Here is an 18,949-nt window from a genome sequence, read left to right as displayed (position 1 = left end):
AGTTTCACCATGTTGGCCAGGCTGGTCTCGAACCCCTGGCCGCAAGTGATCTGCCCACCTCAGCCTCCCAAGGTGCTGAGATTACAGGCATGAGCCACTGTGCCCAGCCTTGAACTGTACACTTTTAAAGGGTGAACTTCATTCCTTTTCATGGTTCAGGGATAGTCCATGGTAGGGAATAGGCCACACTGTGTTTCCCCACTCATCTGTTGATGCATATTTGGGTTGCTTCCACTTTCGGGGCTAAAATAAATAATGCTGCTATGAACATTCATGTACACATTTTTCTGTGAATGTACATTTTTGTTTCTTTTGGGTATACACGTAGCAGTTCAGTTGCTGGGTCATATAGTAACTGGATGTTTAAGCATTTGAGGCACCACCAGCCTGTTTTCCAAAGCGGCTGAGCCATTTTACTTTCCCTCCAGCACTAGCTGAGGGTTTCAGTTCCTCCACATCTTCCACAGCATGTTTTTTAAGCTGGAGTTTTGCTCTTGTTGCCCAGGCTGGGGTGCAGTGGCATAATCTTGGCTCACTGTAACCTCCACCTCCACGATTCAATCGATTCTCCTGCCTCAGCCTCCTGAGTACCTGGGCTTACAGGCACCCACCACCACGCCCGGCTAATTTTTTGTATTTTTAGTAGAGACAGGGTTTCGTCATGTTGGCCGGGCTGGTCTCGAACTGCTGACCTCAGGTGATCCACCCACCTCGGCCTCCCAAAGTGCAGGGATTACAGGGCTGAGCCACCGCGCCCGGCCAACACATTTTTTTTTTCTGAGATGGAGTTTTACTCTTCTTACTCAGGCTGGAGTGCAATGGCGCGATCTCGGCTCACTCACTGCAACCTCCGCCTCCCAGGTTCAAGCAATTCTCCCGCTTCAGCCTCCTGAGTAGCTGGGACTAAAGGCATGCACCACCACACCCAGCTAATTGTTTGCATTTTTGGCAGAGATGAGGTTTCACCATGTTGGCCAGGCTGGTCTCCAACTCCTGACCTCAAGAGATCTGCCTGCCTCGGCCTCCCAAACTGCTGGGATTACAGGCGTGAGCCAGTGTGCCCGGCCCAATGCTCTTTATATATTCAGGATACAAGCCCCTTATTGGGTATGTGATTCGTAGACATTTTCTCCGACTCTGTGGGTTGTTAGCGTGAGCTGTTATTTCTTGCTCACTTTGAGCTTGTGGATTCGTGGAGAATCATATCTGCTAGGAATATGCGCACATTTCCCTGAGATGTAGAGAAACATGAGTCTTTGGATGGAAAGGATGTGTGGGAAGGAAATCAGCTCGCCCACCTCCCGCCCCACAGCCTCTCACCCGTAACTTGCTGTTGAGGATTTTGTCATTGATGTCCTCGTCAAAGCACATCTGGGGGTAGATGTCGATGCAGTGGGTCCTCAGGTTCTGCTGGATCTGGAGATCCCACACAGGTGACCTCAGCCCACCCTGCCCACTCTGCCCTCTGCCCCGCTGACCGCAGCCCTGCCCAAGCACCCAGATCACCCTGCGCCTGAAGGCCTCTCGCTCCTCCATGGTCAGGCTGTCGGCCCGGGCAATCACGGGCACCACATTCACAGACCGGCACAGCCGCTGCAGGAACTCAATGTCCAGGGGCCGCAGGCTGCCAGAGGCAGGGCAGTGATGGGGGTGGCGGTGGTGGTGAGTGTATAAACGACAGCAGCAGGGCAGCGGGGGGGGGGGGGGGAAGCCAGCAGCCCATGTTGGGGACCCCTTCTCCTCCTCCCTGCCCCATGCAGGTGGTCCTCGCCTTGCAGGTGCAGCCCCCTCACCAGTGCCCAGTGGGTGGCACAAAGTACACGCAGCAGTGCACCCGGGTGTCTGGGATGTGGCGCTGGCGGGTGATGAGTATCTCCTCCTGAAGGTACCGCTCGTATTGCTCGTTGATGTAGCCCAGGATGGGGTCCCAGCTGAGGCGGGAGGTGGACCCTCCCCTCAGAACTGCGCTGTGCCCGGAGAGCCCCACCCCTCTCCTCTGTGCCCTGTGGGCGGTCCTCCCTTGGGACAACAAATCGTCCTAGTTTGTCCGGGACCTCTGGGTCACCCCGTTACTTTCCCCCACTTCCCTGCATCATCAGAGAGACATAGACAGACCTCCTGCCATTCTTGGCTTCACTGTCTGTAAAATGGAGACGATAGTAGCACCTACGTTGCAAGTAAGGGAGGGGTGAGCATTAACTGCGTTAAAGGGCCACAGCTGGGCCCAAACCACCAAGGACTCGCGCCTGACGGTTGCAGGGGTCTCCCTCCTCCTCTTTCAGTCCCTTTCCTCTTGGGTATTGTCAACGCTGTAAGTAGCCAAACAGATCCTTTTAAAAACAGGTGTCAGGCTAGGCCCGATGGCTCATGCCTGTAATCCCAGCACTTTGGGAGGTGGAAGCAGGAGGATCGCTCGAGCCCAGGAATTCGAGGCTAGCCTGGGCAACATGGGGAAATGCCAACTCTACAAAAAATACAAAAATTAGCTGGGTAGGGTGGCACGTGCCTGTGGTCCCAGTTACTCAGGAGACTGAGGAAGGAGGGTCCTTGAGCTTGTGGAGGTCAAGGCTGCAGTGAGCCATGATCTCGCCCCTGCACTCCAGCCGGGGAAACAGTGAGACATTGTCTCTAAATAAATAAATAACTAAAATGAAACCAGGGCGAAGTGCGGTGGCTCATGCATGTAATCCCAGAGTTTTGGGAGGCTGAGGCAAGTGGATCACCTGAGGTCAGGAGTTCGTGACCAGCCTGGCCAACATGGGGAAATCCCCGTCTCTACTAAAAATACAAAAATTGGGCTGGGCGCGGTGGCTCACACCTGTAATCCCAGCACTTTGGGAGACTGAGGTGGGCGGATCACCCGAGGTCAGGAGTTTGAGACCAGCCTGGCCAACATGGTGAAACCCTGTCTCTACTAAATAAACACAAAAAAAGTAGCCGAGCGTGTTGGCGGATGCCTGTAATCCCAGCTACTTGGGAGGCTGAGGCAGGAGAATTGCTTGAACCCCGGGAGGTGGAGGTTGCAGTGAGCCGAGATTGTGCCACTGCACTCTGGCCTGGGCGACAAGAGCGAGATTCTGTCTCGAAAAAAAGAAAAGATCACACAGCCTGCCTGTTCCAGGTCTGGGCTGTTTCCCAAAGGTTGAAGGGGGAGGGGCAGGGACAACCATGGCTTGGCCCCCACCTTCGAGAACCCACCACTTGTCACTGGGCACAGTGGCTCACGCCTGTAATCCCAGCACTTTGGGAGACCGAGGCCGGTGGATCACCTGAGGTCAGGAGTTCCAGACCAGCCTGGCCAACATGGTGAAACCCCATCTCAACTAAAAATACAAAAAAAATTAGCTGGGCGTGGTGGCGGGCGCCTGTAATCCCAGCTACTTCAGGAGGCTGAGGCAGGAGAATCACCTGAACCTGGGAGGCGGAGGTTGCAGTGAGCCGAGATCATGCCATTGCACTCCAGCCTGGGTGACAAGAGTGAAACTCTGCCTAAAAAAAAAAAGAAAAAAAAAGAGAGAGAACCTACCAGTTGTCATTGTTGATCTGGTCCCCGAAGCCGGGCGTGTCCGTCACCGTCAGCTTCAGCTTCACACCCTTCTCCTCTATGACTGTGGAGGGAGAGCAGAGTCGGGAGAGATTGGACCCGCGTGGGATGGGGTGGGGTAGGATGGGGTGAGATGTGGGCAGGGGCTCACTCACCATGGGTCACTGAATGCAGCTGCAGCGTCTGGGGTGTGGGCACCCCCAAGCCCGGTGGGTTTGACTTCCACACTTTGGACTTGAACAGCGTGTTCACCATCGTGGACTTGCCCAGCCCGCTTTGCCCTGGGAGTGGCAACCGGATGACAGCAGTTAGGGTGAGCATTTTAGGCAGTTTTTCTCTAACTCTACTTTTCTATTTTATTTTTGGAGACAGGGTCTCACTCTGTCACCCAGGCTGGAGTGCAGTGATGCAATCCCAGTTCACTGCAGCCTTGACCTTCCCAGACTCTAGTGATTCTCGCACCTCAGCCTCCCGAGTAGCTGGGACTGCAGGCACACGCCACCACACCCAGCTAATTTTTGCACTTTTTTTTTTTTTTTCTTTTTGAGACCCAGTCTCGCTCTGTTGCCCAGGCTAGAGCGTGGTGGTGGGATCTTGGCTCACTGCAAGCTCTGCCTCCCAGATTCACGCCATTCTCCTGCCTCAGCCTCCCAAGTAGCTGGGACAACAGGTGTCCGCCACCACGCCCGGCTAATTTTTTTATATTTTTAGTAGAGACGGGGTTTCACCGTGTTAGCCAGCATGGTCTTGATCTCCCAACCTCATGATCCGCCCATCTCGGCCTCCCAAAGTGCTGGGATTACAGGCGTGAGCCACCACGCCCGGCCTTGCAGTGTTTTTTTATTTTTAAGACAGGGTCTCAATCTGTGACCCAGGCTCGAGTGATCGCAGCTCACTGCAACCTCCGCCCTCAGGTTCAAACAATCCTCCCACCTCAGCACCCTAAGTAGGATTCAGGTGCATGTCACCATGCCTGGCTGATTTTTAAAATTTTTTTGTAGAGATGGGGTCTTGCTGTGTTGCCTAGGCTGGTCATGAACTCCTGGCCTCGAGGGATCCTTCTGCTTCAGTCTTGCTCTGTCACCCAGGCGGGAGTACAGTGGCGCAATCTCAGCTCACTACAAAATCTGCCTCCCAGGTTCAAGCAATTCTCCTGCCTTAGCTTCCTAAGTAGCTCCTAAGTACAGGCACCCACCACCACACCTGGCAAATTTTTGTATTTTTAGTAGAGACGGGATTTCACCATGTTGGCCAGGCTGGTCTCGAACTCCTGACCTCAAGTGATCCTCTCGCCTTGGCCTTCCAAAGTGCTGGAATTACAGGGTTGAGCCACCACGCCCGGCCTCATTTTTGTACTTTTTGTAGACATGAGGTTTTGCTAGTCTCGAACTCCTGAGCTCAAGTGATCTACCCGCCTCAGCCTCCCAAAACCCTGGATTATAGGTGTGAGCCACCGCTCCAGGCAGATTTTTGTCTTTTAATGACTCAGCATTTCTCAAATATTCAATGACAGCATCCCCGTGAGGTGCTATTATCAGGCCCACTTAACAGACGGGGAGGGGCGACAGGCTGCCAAAGGTGAGGCCACATGCCCAGGCATGCATAGCACCGTGGGTCTGTCCTGCCGTGGGCCCTACCTCTCACTCACCCACCACCATGATGTTGAACTCAAACCCCGTCTTCATAGCCTTGATCTTCAGCTGGTCCAGCACAGCCTCAATGCCCACAGGACCAAGCATCTCGCAGGGTGGGGCGCTGGGGCTGGAGGGCCTCGAGGACAGGCAGGGAGAGGGGGAGCGCCTCAGGGGGTCCATGGGGGCCGAGGGTTCGAGATGCCTGTCACCAGGTGGGTGGGGAGAAGGGGGTCACTGGGGCTCAGAGGAGCCCACATTGACCTCTCATATCTGAACCCCTATTTGAGCTTGGCTGTTGGCCAGACCCCTCCACACTTCATGCCTTTGGTGTACCCTAAGTGCCCGCAGTCCCAGGGTGTGGCGAGGGTGCCTGTGGGGATCCGTTTCTCCAGGGTGCCTCAACCCCCATCCAGAGAGGCTTCCCTGCCCAGGGGTCTGCCCTGTCCCCACCTACAGCCCAGGCAGGGACCTCTCAGGTCGCTTCCCCCAGCAGAGCCTGGAGGGCCAGGCAAAGTCCAGCATGGGTGTTTGCAGCCAGGCTGGAGTCCTGGAGGGGCTTCAGGGAGTGTGTGTGGGGTGAAGTGGCTCCCGTCCCAGCAGGGAACTTAGGCAGGGGGCTCAGGAGGAGGTGCCCCCACTTTCCCCAGGCGGACACAGAGCAGAGTTGATAGAGACTGAGAGCGAGAGAGATGGCACAGGCATGAAAGTGACGGAGACACAGAGAGAGAGAGACCAAGGCCAGGCAGGGAAGACAGCTGGGAGGGAGCAGTGCAAAGAGTCCACGGGGGGCAGAGAGAGAGAGAGAAGCAGCCTGCTGTGGCACCTGGTGGACGTGGGTCCTGGTAGAGCTTCCAGGAGCTGCCTTGTCCTGGCAGGGCCTGGTGTGTGTGACGGGGGAGGGGAGAGGGTGACAGTTAACCGAAGAATCTGAGCTCCACCCGCACTTGCTGTGACCCCCACCTGGGGGCTTCTCTGCAGCAGGAGCAGGAGCTCTTACCCTTCCAATCCTCAGAACGACCCCAGCCTAATAATACAACGATCCCCACGTAGAACCAGGGGCCCGAGGCCCCCACATCAGCTGGGCTTCCACCTCTAAGCTCACACCCTCAACCACTCTGCTGGGGTGGGCAAACCCAGGCCCCACAGCCAGCTAGCGGGACATCCGTGTCCATGATTGGCGCTGTGTGTTTTAAGTTGCAGCGTCAAAAACATTCAGAGATTGCTCTAGCAAATATTTACCCAGTCCTGACTCTGCACATGGCATCGTTCTAGGAGCCCAAAGATGTTAACTTGTTTAATAATCAAGCCCTGTGAAGTAAGTGCTGTTACCACCCCCAGTTGATAGATAAGAGAGGGTCAAGTGAGGAGGTGGCAGAGCTGGGAATTACTGGCTCTGAGTCTGTGTGCTCACCCTCTACTGCCTTTTTCTTGTTTACAGAAACATCTAGATTTCCACTGTATCTTAAGAGATTATCACCCTGACTTGAGATGCCCTCTTTAAATGGGCCATGTGCTTTCCAGACCGTGGTCCTCACCCTTCCCTTATTGTCTCTCTGATAAGCTGTTTCTTTTTTTATTGTTTGTTTTTGAGACAGCCTCGCTCTGTTGCCCTTGCTGGAATGCAGTGGCGCGATCTTGGCTCACTGCAACCTCCGCCTCCTGGGTTCAAGCAATTCTCCTGCCTCAGCCTCCCAAGAAGATGGATCACAGGCATGCACCACCACGCTAATTTTATATTTTTAGTAGAGAAGGGGTTTCACCATGTTGGTCAGGCGGGTCATGAGCTTCTGACCTCAAGTGATCCACCAACCTTGGCGTCCCAAAGTGCTGGGATTACAGGCATGAGCCACCATGCCTGGCCTTTTTTTTCTTTTTTCCTTTTTTTATTTTCTTTTTCTTTTTTTTTTTTTTTTTTTTTTTTTGAGACGGAGTCTCGCTCTGTCGCCCAGGCTGGAGTGCAGTGGCGCCATCTCGGCTCACTGCAAGCTCCGCCTCCCGGGTTCACGCCATTCTCCTGCCTCAGCCTCTCTGAGTAGCTGGGACTACAGGCGCCCGCCACCACGCCCGGCTAATTTTTTTGTATTTTTACTAGAGACGGGGTTTCACCGTGGTCTCGATCTCCTGACCTCGTGATCCGCCCGCCTCGGCCTCCCAAAGTGCTGGGATTACAAGCGTGAGCCACCGCGCCCGGCCTATTTTCTTTTTCTTTTTCTTTTTTTTTTTTTGAGACGGAGTCTCGCTCTGTCACCCAGGCTGGGGTGCTGCGGCACGATCTCGGCTCGCTGCAAGCTCTGCCTCCCAGGTTCACGCCATTCTCCTGCCTCAGCCTCCCCAGTAGCTGGGAGTACAGGCGCCCGCCACCACGCTCGGCTAATTTTTTTGTATTTTTAGTAGAGACAGGGTTTCACCGTGTTAGCCAGGATGGTCTCGATCTCCTGATCTCGTGATCTGCCCTCCTCGGCCTCCCAAAGTGCTGGGATTACAGGCGTTAGCCCCTGCGCCCAGCCATTTTTAAAATTTTTTTGAGACAAGGTCTCACTGTGTTGCCCAGGCTGGTCTCAAACTCCTGGGTTCAAGTGATCCTGTCACCTCAGCCTCCCTAAATGCTGGGATTATAGACGTGAACCACCATGCCCAGCCTGATAAGCTGTTTCTTATACCAAGTCCATCTCACACAGTTAATTATTTCTTACCTGTTTCCTGGTACCTGACTTCACAAGGCTTAGGCATTCCTGTGTCCTTGGTATTGGCAAGTGTTTTCTCTTTCTTTATTCTTTTTTTTCTCCTTTTCTTTCTTTTTTTTTTCTTTTTTGGGACAGGATCTCACTTTGTCACCCAGGTTGGAGTGCAGAGGCACAATGACAGTTCACTGCAGCCTCGACTTCCTGGGTTCAAATGATCCTCCTGCCCCAGCCTCCCTAGTAGCTGGGACTTCAGGTATGTAGGCCATGCTGGGCTAAACTGTTTACTTTTTGTAGAGATGAGGTCTCCCTATGTTGCCCAGGGTTGTCTTGAACTCCTGGGCTCAAGGGGTCCAGCTGCCTCAGCCTCCCAAAGTGCCACCACACTCAGCCTGGCAAGTGTTTTCTGTAAAGGGCCAGATGGTCCCTATTTTAGGCTTTGCCGGTCCTAAGTTCTCTGTTGCAACTACTATGCAACTTTTCATTGCAGTGAGAAAGTAGCCACAGACAATAGGTAAACAGATGAGCGTGGCTGTGAGCCGAGATGGCGCCACTGCACTCCAGCCTGGGCGACAGAGTGAGACTCCATCTCAAAAAAAAAAAAAAAAGAAAATAAATAGAAGTATGTCAGGTGCAGTGGCTCACACCTGTAATCCCAGCGCTTTGGAAGGCCGAGGTGGGCGCATCACTTGAGGTCAGAAGTTTGAGACCAGACTGCGAAACATGGCGAGATCCCGTCTCTATTAAAAATACAAAAATTAGCTGGGCATGTTGGCGGGCGCCTGTAATCCCACCTACTCGGGAGGCTGAGGCAGGAGAATCGCTTGAAACAGGAAGGCGGAGGTTGCAGTGAGCCAAGATTGTGCCATTGTACTCCAGCCTGGGCAATAAGAGTGAAACTCCGTCTCAAAAAAAAAAAAAAAAAAAAAATTCAGTGGCATTTAGTACATTCACAATATGAGCAACCGGCTAGGTGTGGTGGCTCAACCCTGTAATCCCAGCACTTTGGAAGGCCGAGGGGGGCGGATTGCCGGAGCTCAGGATTTCAAGACCAGCCTGACCAACATGGTGAAACCTCGTCTCTACCAAAAACACAAAAATTAGCCAGGTGTGGTGGTGCATGCTTGTAAGCCCAGTGATTCGGGAGGCTGAGGCAGGAGAATCTCTTGAACCTAGGAAGCGGAGGTTCCAGTGAGCCAACATCGTGCCATTGCACTCCAGCCTGCTAGCCTGGGTGACAGCAAGACTCTGTCTCAGAAAAAAAAAAGGCCAGGCATGGTGGCTCACACCTGTAATCCTAGCACTTTGGGAGGTCGAGGTGGGTGAATCACCTGAGGTCAGGAGTTTGAGACCAGCCTGGCCAACATGGTGAAACCCAGTCTCTACTAAAATACGAAAGTTAGCTGAGTGTGGTGGCAGATGCCTGTAATCCCAGCTACTCAGGAGGCTGAGGCAGGAGAATTGCTCGAATCCCGGGGGTGGAGGTTGCAGTGAGCCGAGATGGTACTTCTGCACTCCAGCCTGGGCAAAAAGAGCGAAACTATGTCTCAAAAAAAAAAAAAAAAAAAAAAAAGGGAGGATTAGAGTCAGAGGAGGATGTGAGCCTGGAAGCAGAGGGTGGAGGGATGGGAGACCACAGGCCCAGGAATGCCACCAGCCTGTAGAAGCTGGACAAGGCAAAAGATGGACTCTGCCCTAGAACCTTCAAGATGAACACAGCCTGGCCGACCCATTTTAGACTCTGACCTTCAGAACCGTAGGGCAATAAATCTGTGTTGTTTGAAGCCACTAAGTTTGTGGTAATGTTATGGAAGCATTGGGAAATGGATACATTAGGTGTGTGACAGGCTAATGGCTTCACTTCTCCAGGCCTCTGTTTCCTCATCTGTAAAATGGAAAAAGCACTAATACCCACTTTAGGATTGCTATGAGGAATAAACCAGGTGACACAGCACAGTGCTAGATGCAGAGCCTCACATTAGCTGATATTTTCAAGTACAAAATAGAGAAAATAAGGACGGTGAAGACCCCTAGTACAGCTGGCCTTCGGTATCCACAGGTTCCACATCTGTGGATTCAGCCAACTACAGACAAAATATTTGGAAAAAAAATCACATCTGTATTGGACATGTACAGATTTTTTTGCTTACTATTCCCTATATAATGTAACAATTATTTACCTAGCATACCTTATATTAAATAAATAAATATATATATATAATTTTTTTTGAGATAGTCTTGCTCTGTCACCCAGGCTAGAGTGCAGTGGTGCCATCTTGGCTCACTGCAGCCTCTGCCACCTGGGTTCAAGCAATTCTCCTGCCTCGGCCTCCCGAATAGCTGGGATTACAGGAGTGTGCCACCGTACCCGACCAATTTTTGTATTTTTATTTATCTCTTTTTTTTTTGAGACGGAGTTTCGCTCTTGTTGCCCAGGCTGGTGTGCAATGGCATGATCTCGGCTCACCGCAACTTCTGCCTCTCAGGTTCAAGCGATTCTCCTGCCTCAGCCTCCCTAATAGCTGGGATTACAGAAATGTGCCACCACGCCCAGCTAATTTTGTATTTTTAGTACAGACATGGTTTCTCCATGTTGGTCAGGCTGGTCTCAAACTCCTGGCCTCAGGTGACCCGCCTCTGCCTCCCAAAGTGCTGGGATTACAGGCGTGAGCCACCGCACCCGGCCCAATTTTTGTATTTTTAGTAGAGATGGGGTTTCACCACGTTGGCCAGGACGGTCTCAAGCTCCTGACCTTAAGTGTTCTGTCCACCTTGGCCTTCCAAAGTGGTGGGATTACAGGTGTGAGCCACCATGCCAGGCCATTGTATTTATTACAAGTAATCCAGAGATGATTTCAAGTATAGAGTATATGCATACGTTATATGCAGATACTGCCTCATTTTATATCGGAGACTTTAGCATCTGTTGATTTTGGTACACACGGAGGTCCTGGAACCAATCCTTGAGGATTCCAAGGACAACTGTATGATGCAGGCACACCTGTCCTAGCTGCTCAAGGGTTGTGGGATGCAGGCAGGTTTTCTCCCCCTTCCCCCTCCCTCCCGTCTCTCTCATTCACGAAGTCAGCAGTGGCCAAGCACACAGGTGTTCCCAGCTGCATATCTGGGATACTGAGGAAAGAAGTCCTAGGAGTGAAGAAGCCACAGGCCAGTGTCTGCCTCCCTGGGCCTCCAGCAGTGGCGAGCCAGGGAGCGCACCTGCTGGGCCTGGGCCCTCTCCCCTGGGCTTGGTGGCCTCTGCTGGCCCTGGGAAGGGCGGGGCTGGTTGCCAAGGCCTCAGGTAGTGTGGAGCCGGAAGCAGGAAGCAGCCTGTGCTCCCCAGGACCTGCCTGGCTGGGGGAATCGGAGGCTTCTAGGAGGTAGGTGGGGGCGTGGGGGCCTGGGGGCTGGGCTGCCAGGGGGAGAGAGGGGAGATGACAGTGGTTGGGGAGAAGGTTGTCAGGGTAGGGACCACAGGGCTGGGCAAGGAGAGAGGCTGGGCCTGGGGCCAAGGGAGAAGTGGAGTGGGAGGGGGCAGGGAAGCTGGCGCTGGGCCAGGAGCGGGCAGAGGCTGGCCTGTGGGAAGCCTGGATGAGGTCCCTGCTGAGCTGAGCCCAGGGTTCTGATGCAGCCTCTGGGGGGCCAGGGCAGGCGGCACTGTGCACGCCAAGATGGCTGTGTCCACAGAGGAGCTGGAGGCCACGGTTCAGGAAGTCCTGGGGAGACTGAAGAGCCACCAGTTTTTCCAGTCCACATGGGACACTGTTGCCTTCATCGTCTTCCTCACCTTCATGGGTAAGTGTGGCTGTGGCCTCCGGGTCCCCCCAGCCCCCTGCCCTGGGCTCCAGGTTGGGGCCACACCTGGACACCTGTCCTGTCCCCAGGCACCGTGCTGCTGCTGCTGCTGCTGGTCGTCGCCCACTGCTGCTGCTGCAGCTCCCCCGGACCCCGGAGGGAAAGCCCCAGGAAGGTGAGCCCCTGGAAGGTGAGCCCTGCTGGCCTCCAGGACCTGCACGGAACTGTACTGGGGGTGGAGGAGGGAGGTGAGGGGAGTGGTGGGAAGGGTGCTCATCCCCCTAGGGAACAATGAGCGAACCTGCTCGGTCCCGCTGTGCTTCTCGTGCAGGAAAGACCCAAGGGAGTGGATAACTTGGCCCTGGAACCCTGACCCTGTGTGTCCTGCCCAGTGGCAGTAACAAAGCCTTGTCTGCCCAGAGCCTGAGTCTGCAGTGTCTTCCAGTCCCCGTCTGGGTGGGCGACATGGGACTCGCCGCCCCACTCAGGTGCCCACCTGGCCTCTCCAAGCCTTCAGTCAGCATGACTGTGCCAGGTCATCCTGGGTCACCTAACTGGGAGGGGAGCTGGTCTCAGACTCAACGGCCTGAAGTTCCAGGTAGAGGTCTTGTCGCCACCCCATGGGCTTCTTGGCAGCCCAAGGGTCCCCTCTCGACAGTAGGTTCTGTGCCCAGCCCTGGCATGGTGCAGGGAGTGGGGAAGCCAGGCTCCGGGAATAGGGGAGACGGCTGGCTCCTGAAGCTCATGGCCACTGACTACCAGGGAACCCCTGCCTGGGTCCCCACTCAGACAGACAGACAGGGTCTCCAGGCGGAGTCTCATGATCTTTATTTCTTAGACAGCCCTGGGTTGGGGCTATGGAACACAGTCACCAGCACTACACTGACTCCTAAGGTGGCTCTGTCTGCGGTGTTCCTGACCATCCCCCCACCCCACGCCCTCCAGGGGGAGGGGACAGTGAAAGGGAGAGGAAGGAGAGCCCTGGGCCTGGCCCTGTCCTGAGTCCAAAGATTTCCATGGTGACCAGAAGGGCGGTGTTGGGAATGTGGGACACCCTCGGCCCCGCCTCCCTGACCTCCCCACTACCCCACCAGACCAGCCTCCCTTCCTCCTGGCACTTCCAGTGTCCGTTCCCGGCAGTGCAAATGTGTTAGGTGGGAGAGGGGGTGGGACAGGGAGATAAATAGCAGCCTGGCGTTGGCACTGGCTGGTGCTCTGTGGTGGGTATGAGTAGGGGACAGGGGCCGCCTTCCTGGAGACAAGCTCCTGGGTGCTGTGATCAGAAGGGTCTGTAGCTCCAGTAGCTGGAGAACACGGAGATCTGCAAGGGGAGAGGGTGTGGTGAGTGGCTGGAGGGGGATGGGGTGGCCCAGGGGAGATGTCAAGGTCGCCCAAGGACAATATGTCAGGACAGGGCATTGCTGCCTAGCAGTGCTGTGGGGTACACCAGACCCCAAGGTTGGGGCGCTCTGAGGGTGTGGCAAGAATGCTTAGAAGCCCTTCCCCTAATGAAGGTGCTCGGCCCGGGCCCCACCTTGTCCTTGAGCTGCTGGCAGAGCTGCAGGGAGACAGTGAAGTAGACCAGGGCGTCATTGAGCCAGGGGATCACGCACTCCACTTTGTGCACATGGCTCACCTCCAGGCGCTGAGAGCCCCACTCGCTGTGGGTGGTGAGAGGGTTCCTGAGGAGGGGCCCGGCCCTCCAGGTGCGGAGGGATGGGGTGGGCGTGCCTGAACCCCCCTCCCCTGCCTACTTACAACATGGCCCCAGGGCTATGCAGCACCGCGCCTCCGGCTGGGCGGAAGTTCTAGGGAGAACAGCAGCAGACCCGTCAGACCTTGCAGAGTGTGTGCATGGGGGCAGTGGGCCGGGCAGGGGTCCCTCCTCACCTTGGTGGAGTTGGGCTGCAGGGCGTGCAGCTGGTACACTGTGAGGCAGAGCTTGTTGAGGTTGATGTAGACGTTGACCAGCAGGTCGGAGGGCAGGGCGGGCGCGAACATCCGCTGCGGGAGGCAGGTGGGATGAGGCCCTTGCAGCCCCCAACCCAGGCTGGATGGAGCGGGGCTCTGCAGTCACTCATGGAGTCTGCAGGGGACCCCAGCCCCACCCAGAGATGCTCTTCTCATCAACGGGGGCTTCCACACTTTTCCCAGGTGCCCCAAGTATCTTCCCGTGCTCTCAGGTTTGGGAACCACTAACCCAAAACAGGGTTAACGTATTTTGGGGGCATAGGACAGAAGCCAAGGAACCCATCCCAGAAATCTGCCTAGACAGAATATTCCAACTATAGTCTGGGGGTGGCACCCCTCCATGTCTATCCTGAGGGCAAGCTGGGCCCCGCTGTGGGGGCCGCTCTCCTGGAGCAGGGGCTGGCAGTGGCACTCACCGTCAGGCCGCTGGCGGCGATCTCGGGGAGGGTGAGGGTGGCGGGGGTGGTGAGCCGGTTTCGGGCTCTGGTCAGCTGCAGCATCACTGCGTCCATCAGCTGCAGGGAGAGACGGGGTTGGCTCTGCTTCCTCCCGTGTCCCCATGCATCAAGGAACAACAGATATGGTAGCTCCCACTCCCGCCCAGTGGCTACCGTTCCCAGGGCCCGAAACTCAGCAGCAGGGGCCTGTTAAAGACAGGTAGTTGGGCTCCAGCTGGGTGTGGGGGAGGGCAGAACGTCAGCACTAATGTCAATCAGGATGGAGCTGATTCACTGCACAGGGATCCCAGGTGCTGGATCAATGGGGAGTGGAAGGTCTTGGGAGGTCAGTCCCAGGGGCACAGGCTTCGTGGACAGGGGTACAGGCAACAAAGGTTGGCTGCAAAGGGTCAGAGAGGGCTTCGTGGAGGAGGCGATGGATGGCTGGGTTGAGGTTTTCAGGGGGGTAGGCCAGGGTCACGGCTGGTGGATGGTGGGACCACCTGGAGCCTATTCCTTCCCTTTGCCGTGGAGCAGAGCCCTGGCAGACTCCTCAGAGCCCCAGCTTTCATGCCATTCAGCTGTGGCCATGAATACCAGGGTGATGTGGCTCCCAGGAAACACGTAAGAGCTGACTGGGGGTACAGGGGCTGCAGCACCCTAGGGTGGTTACAGTTCTCGAAGGGATCTTAGTCTGTCTGGTTCTAAGTGTGAGGAAACAGAGGTCTAGAGAGAGCAAGTGAACCACTAGAGGACACACAGCGAGTCAGGAGCAGAACTCAAGCATGAGGTCAGGTACCCAGGTCAGCTCTTCACCCGTGCCACGCGGTTAATGTGAAGGCTTTCACTGCTGCTGCCGGCAGCAGTGTGTGCCGAGTGCTTACTGGGGGCCCCGTGACCTGAATTATCATGGTCAATAGTCACTCCAGCTTGCCCCCGACCCCACAGGTAGAAAATGGAGACGCGGAGTCGGCAGGTAAGTGCTTAGAGGTTGCACAGCTCAAAGTGGAGGCCTTGGGATTGGAATCCAGGTGTGATTCCAGATCAAGGACGTGGGACTAGGCCCAGGAGTCAGGCCTGGGGGCAGCTCACCTTGAGGACCTCAGCGCCCGTCTTGAATTGGTAGCTCTGGTCCCGGCTGGTAAGCAGGTAAATGGCTTGGCTCACATGGTTTCTGGCATCCTGGATCTGGAAGCAGGGGTCGTCCAGAAGAGTCACGCCAGCTTCCATGCGGCCAGGAGGGGAGGGTGGGTGCTGCCTGCCTGCCTGCCCCAGGTCATTCCACTCTCCACACTGTCATCCCTGTGCCTCAGAGGGCCAGGTCCGCGCCAGGTGATGGGCGCCTGGCATCACCTGGGGCAGGCCTGGTCTCTGCCCGAGCTGACTGCCTCCTCCTTTCTAAGGGATGGACAGACAGTAATGCCCAAGACAAGAGTCTGTGCGAGTTGCGGAGGGAAGCAAACAAGGTGACATGGCAGGGGCAAGGGCGCTGAGATGGAGACAGTCGGGGTGGAGCGGGCAGGGGAGGAGGCCGGGGCCCAGTGGTACAGGAGCTGCCAGAGAACATGGGCCTCATCCCAGAGCCATAGCAAGTCCCTGGAGGCTCTGGGCAAGCGAGTGACTTTTCAGAGAGCTCTCCTGAACCATCTCATGCAGCTGCTGTGGGGACTCCACAGCCCCGACGTGGTCCTCGGGGCTCTCAGGCCAGGTTCTCTACCTCCCCACGTGGCGCAGGCTCCAGGGCTTCAGGGAACGCCTGCCCCCAGCTTTGCTGCTAGGAAACACCCTCCCAGGCTTGCTGTGGCCACAGATCCCCAGGGCTAGTCCCTCTCCAGGGAGGCCCCGCGGAGGGCCTGCTGCCGCCTGTCCTTGTGGCTGAGCACTAGCCAGGAGGGGCAGGGTCACCTGCTGCAGCTTCCACTGCTTGTCCTCCCGGAAGGCGAAGTGCAGCAGCTGGTTGTTCCGGGGCATCTTCAGGTTCACGTCCTGACAGGCAAGAGTGGGGTGAGCCGGGCAAGGGGGGGCGCCTCCTGCCACAGCCACTCTGAGCCCTTAAACTCAGGGCAGAAACGGGGTGTGTTGTGGCTCAGGCCTTGGCCGCTGTGTAGGGCAGAGAGTCTTCCAATGCCTTGACCATTTGGGGGGTGAACAGGGAGGTCAGGAAACAGGAAACCAGGCCCAAGAAGAGCCACAAAGAAGTGAAATGGAAAGAGGTGAAGGAAGGGGAAGAGGGAAGGCAGCCTTTCTGAGGCTCTGTGCAAACGGGGTGCATCTAGCATCTACAAAGGCCAACAGATGGAGCCCAGGAGGGGGGCCTCCCTCCATGCCTTGGTGCCTGGCACAGAGTGGGGTGCAGACTGGAGCTCAGGCATTGGCTGATTCAACTGTGATGTGTGGCCAGCCTAATCTGCCAATGCCCATGTTTCACTGGTCCAGACGCCAAGCCAGGCCGTGTGCAAAGAACCCCTCTCCTGCACCTCTTACTGAATCTGCACACCGATCCCGGGAGGAGGTGTGGGGGTTGCTGCCATTTTCCAAAGGAGAAAACTGAGGCTAGAGAGATCAAGGGTCCCGCCCAGAGTCGAAGGGCTTGTACAGAGAGAAAGCGGGAGCTCCCATGCTCTTCCCCACTGGCAGGATGGGAGGGGACAGGGCCGGGGCACTCACCGCCTGGCTGAGGGCATCCCCCTGCAGAGTCAGCACACCTTTCACCTGGTCTGTGCTGTAATATGTGGCGTCAGAGCGGTGCCTGTGGTCACCCCCCCACCACCCAGCCCTCCCTCCCGGCGGGCTGCCCCTCCTGTCCCATCGCACACCCAGCTGGTCTGCAGGACAGGGCTATGGCCATGCCTCCTACCCCCAAGGTACCCATTTCCCCAGTTTCCGCCCAGCCCAGGCTCACCCACAGCTGCCTAGGATGAAGTTCTCTTGCTTGACGGGCCCCTCAGTGCTGGAGCCCGGCAGAGTGAAGCGCAGAGAGGCTTCCTGTGGGACAGAGGGAAGGAGGGGAGCTGGTGGTGCCCACTCAGGCCCAACCCAGTGCTCCTTCCAGAGGCCCCCCTCCCTCCAAGTCAGCGGGGGGAAGGAACAACGTGGCCTGGCCTCACCTGGGTTCAGCTGCGGTGGGAAGACCCTGCCCAAGCCCCCAAGGCACCTAACCGCGAGCCCGATCTCTGCTTATCCCACAGTCCCTGAACACCCTCCTGTGTGCCCGCCTCGGGGAATACAGAACAGACAGGGGCAGCCTCCCAGCTTGGTTGAGGGGGAAAGGGGCAAGGGGCAGAGTCAGCGAACAAGGCACTAGTCATGGTAACCCGCGGTCCTAGGCCACAGCAAGCACTGCGCCGCTTACTTCTGTGAACTGCCTGGCTCATTTATCTACACCCCAGCCTCGCGAAGCGGGTACTGTTATCTCCCTTTTGCCAATGAGAAAATGGAGGCCCAGGGAGGTTCAGTGACTTGGCTGAGGTCACACTGCCGGGCAGAAGAAGAATTCTTAGGCTTCCAGATTGGATGCCGCTGCTCCCAAGGCGGCCTTCCCCGACCCGAAGCCGGGCGGGACTCAAGCCCTTGCTAGCACCCTCGTCGGGACTCGCCCCTGCCGGCACACAGGTACTTATATAATGAGGTCGGCTCGAGTTCGCGGAGGCGGGGCCCTGCCTGAAAGCAGCGGCGGCCGAACGCTGTAGGCGCTCAAGACGCAGCCGCGGGGCCCCAGGTGGAGCCAGGGAAATGAGGAGGGAGGGTCGCCACGCCCGGCGGGGCAGGGCGCGGGTCGTTACCTTGAGGATGTCCTGCAGCTGTTTCAGCACAGCGTGCACCTCGTCGTGCAGCAGCCAGCGGAACTCCTCCTCCTGCGGGACAGACCCGGCGGTCACACCCGGCCCCGCCGCCCCGCCGGCCCGCCCGCTGGCCCGCGCGCCTCACCAGCACCACCCGCTCCGCCGCCGTTGCTGCCATCACGGTGGCCATGGCCGCAGGCCGCCGCCGAGCGCCCTCCCCACCGGCCGCTGCTCCAGTCCACCAATCTTCCTGTCCTCGGTCCTCCAGTCCTCGCGTCCTCCGCCGGCGTCTGGCTCCGCCCCCACCCCTGATTGACTGAGCGGGCACCACCCCGCCCCCAGGCCGACTCCGTGCTCGCGACTGGCCGGCGCTTGTCGGCCCGCCTCGGCTCCCGAAACCTGAGGGTGCCCTGGAACGAGACTGGCGGCTGAGGGAGTAAGGCTCGCTCCGGCTGGCCAGGGACGCGGCCGGCGTCTGCGCGAGTCAGGCTTGCTCCGGCTGGCCAGGGACGCGGCCGGCACCAGCCTGGGGCGCCCGCTCGGGGGCGGAGCTCCCGTGTCGCCCCCAGGATATGAGAGGGCGCTCTGCTCCACTCGCGCTCACTCATTGGCCGCCAGGACAGTCTGTGCCCGCTCCTCCTCCCTATTGGCCCGCTTGGCTCCGTTGCTCGCGGTTCCGACCCTGCAGCTAACCTCGCCGCGACTCGCAGGTCCGTCTGCCCCCGGACGCTGAGGTCCCGAAAACCCACCCCGGCCCCGCCGCTGCCCTCTCCTCCCACCCATCTCGCCGAGGGCGAGGGAAGCAGGACTCCTGCGGCACAGCTGTGTTACCAAGAAATGTTTTATTTTTCTTGCAGTAGCTTTGTTAATTGCACAAAATCATGTTTTGTTTTTGCCATTTAAACATTATCACACAATCCTATTCTGAAAGACAAATGTTCATTAAAAACAAAGCAAAAATAAAAATTCACAACCTTAATTACCTAGATTTGTCATTTAAAGGTTTAAAGAAAAAAAGGGAGGGGCTTTCTTACAAGCTTTTTCACAAGTGTCACATTTTCTCCTTAAAAGGGAAGGATTTCAAAAGAAAGGTGAAATAGCTTAA

At 56.7% G+C, this 18,949-nt stretch overlaps 3 protein-coding genes across 5 annotated transcripts in view; 1 reads left to right on the top strand and 2 right to left on the bottom strand.

Annotated features, from left to right (window-relative positions):
* SEPTIN12 (septin 12) overlaps positions 1–6,147 on the bottom strand; it is a 10,802-nt gene extending 4,655 nt beyond the window's left edge. The window contains exons 1-7 of one of the 2 annotated variants that reach the window (XM_032144604.2): positions 6,002–6,147; positions 5,193–5,380; positions 3,700–3,825; positions 3,527–3,608; positions 1,794–1,931; positions 1,507–1,624; positions 1,321–1,416 (exon numbers count right to left, since the gene is read on the bottom strand). In XM_032144604.2, coding sequence (XP_032000495.1) covers positions 1,321–1,416; positions 1,507–1,624; positions 1,794–1,931; positions 3,527–3,608; positions 3,700–3,825; positions 5,193–5,358 — 726 coding nt within the window. In that variant the 5' untranslated portion in view covers positions 5,359–5,380; positions 6,002–6,147. Of the gene's footprint in view, positions 1–1,320; positions 1,417–1,506; positions 1,625–1,793; positions 1,932–3,526; positions 3,609–3,699; positions 3,826–5,192; positions 5,381–5,628; positions 5,980–6,001 lie in introns of those variants that run through there. The other variant, XM_058433909.1, reaches the window with a different exon arrangement.
* Positions 6,148–11,435: 5,288 nt separating this feature from the next.
* SMIM22 (small integral membrane protein 22) lies at positions 11,436–12,349 on the top strand. Of its 2 annotated transcripts, none has more exons than XM_032144608.2 (3): positions 11,436–11,654; positions 11,744–11,829; positions 11,986–12,349. In XM_032144608.2, the coding sequence occupies exons 1-3, from the start codon at positions 11,531–11,533 to the stop codon at positions 12,025–12,027; spliced, it is 252 nt and encodes an 83-aa protein (XP_032000499.1). In that variant the 5' UTR covers positions 11,436–11,530; the 3' UTR covers positions 12,028–12,349. The 2 variants fall into 2 exon arrangements, with proteins under 2 accessions (XP_032000499.1, XP_032000498.1); XM_032144607.2 differs by having other exon boundaries at positions 11,744–11,844.
* A 116-nt stretch (positions 12,350–12,465) lies between these two features.
* On the bottom strand, positions 12,466–18,385 carry ROGDI (rogdi atypical leucine zipper). The gene is made up of 11 exons (XM_032144606.2): positions 17,990–18,385; positions 17,845–17,916; positions 16,965–17,047; positions 16,730–16,784; positions 15,968–16,048; positions 15,155–15,250; positions 14,042–14,140; positions 13,545–13,658; positions 13,413–13,462; positions 13,189–13,315; positions 12,466–12,975 (listed from the first exon to the last, which is right to left on the bottom strand). The coding sequence occupies exons 1-11, from the start codon at positions 18,032–18,034 to the stop codon at positions 12,934–12,936; spliced, it is 864 nt and encodes a 287-aa protein (XP_032000497.1). The 5' UTR covers positions 18,035–18,385; the 3' UTR covers positions 12,466–12,933.
* Between the last annotated feature and the right edge of the window lie 564 nt (positions 18,386–18,949).

This window comes from Hylobates moloch, unplaced genomic scaffold (genome assembly GCF_009828535.3).
Source record: "Hylobates moloch isolate HMO894 unplaced genomic scaffold, HMol_V3 SCAFFOLD_23, whole genome shotgun sequence".
Lineage (NCBI taxonomy): Eukaryota > Metazoa > Chordata > Mammalia > Primates > Hylobatidae > Hylobates > Hylobates moloch.
This window is presented reverse-complemented; position numbering and strand designations above follow the sequence as displayed.

Bases quoted from the DNA above. Each gene is read 5' to 3' on its own strand.
- SMIM22 (XM_032144607.2), top strand. From the start codon at position 11,531: ATGGCTGTGTCCACAGAGGAGCTGGAGGCCACGGTTCAGGAAGTCCTG. The intron at 11,655-11,743 runs GTAAGTGTGGCT...TCCTGTCCCCAG, and splicing joins CGTCTTCCTCACCTTCATGG to GCACCGTGCTGCTGCTGCTG. The intron at 11,845-11,985 runs GTGAGCCCTGCT...CTTCTCGTGCAG, and splicing joins GGAAGGTGAGCCCCTGGAAG to GAAAGACCCAAGGGAGTGGA.
- ROGDI (XM_032144606.2), bottom strand. From the start codon at position 18,034: ATGGCCACCGTGATGGCAGCAACGGCGGCGGAGCGGGTGGTGCTG. The intron at 13,463-13,544 runs GTGAGGAGGGAC...TGTTCTCCCTAG, and splicing joins TGCAGCCCAACTCCACCAAG to AACTTCCGCCCAGCCGGAGG. The intron at 12,976-13,188 runs GTGGGGCCCGGG...CTCCCCTTGCAG, and splicing joins GCCAGCAGCTCAAGGACAAG to ATCTCCGTGTTCTCCAGCTA.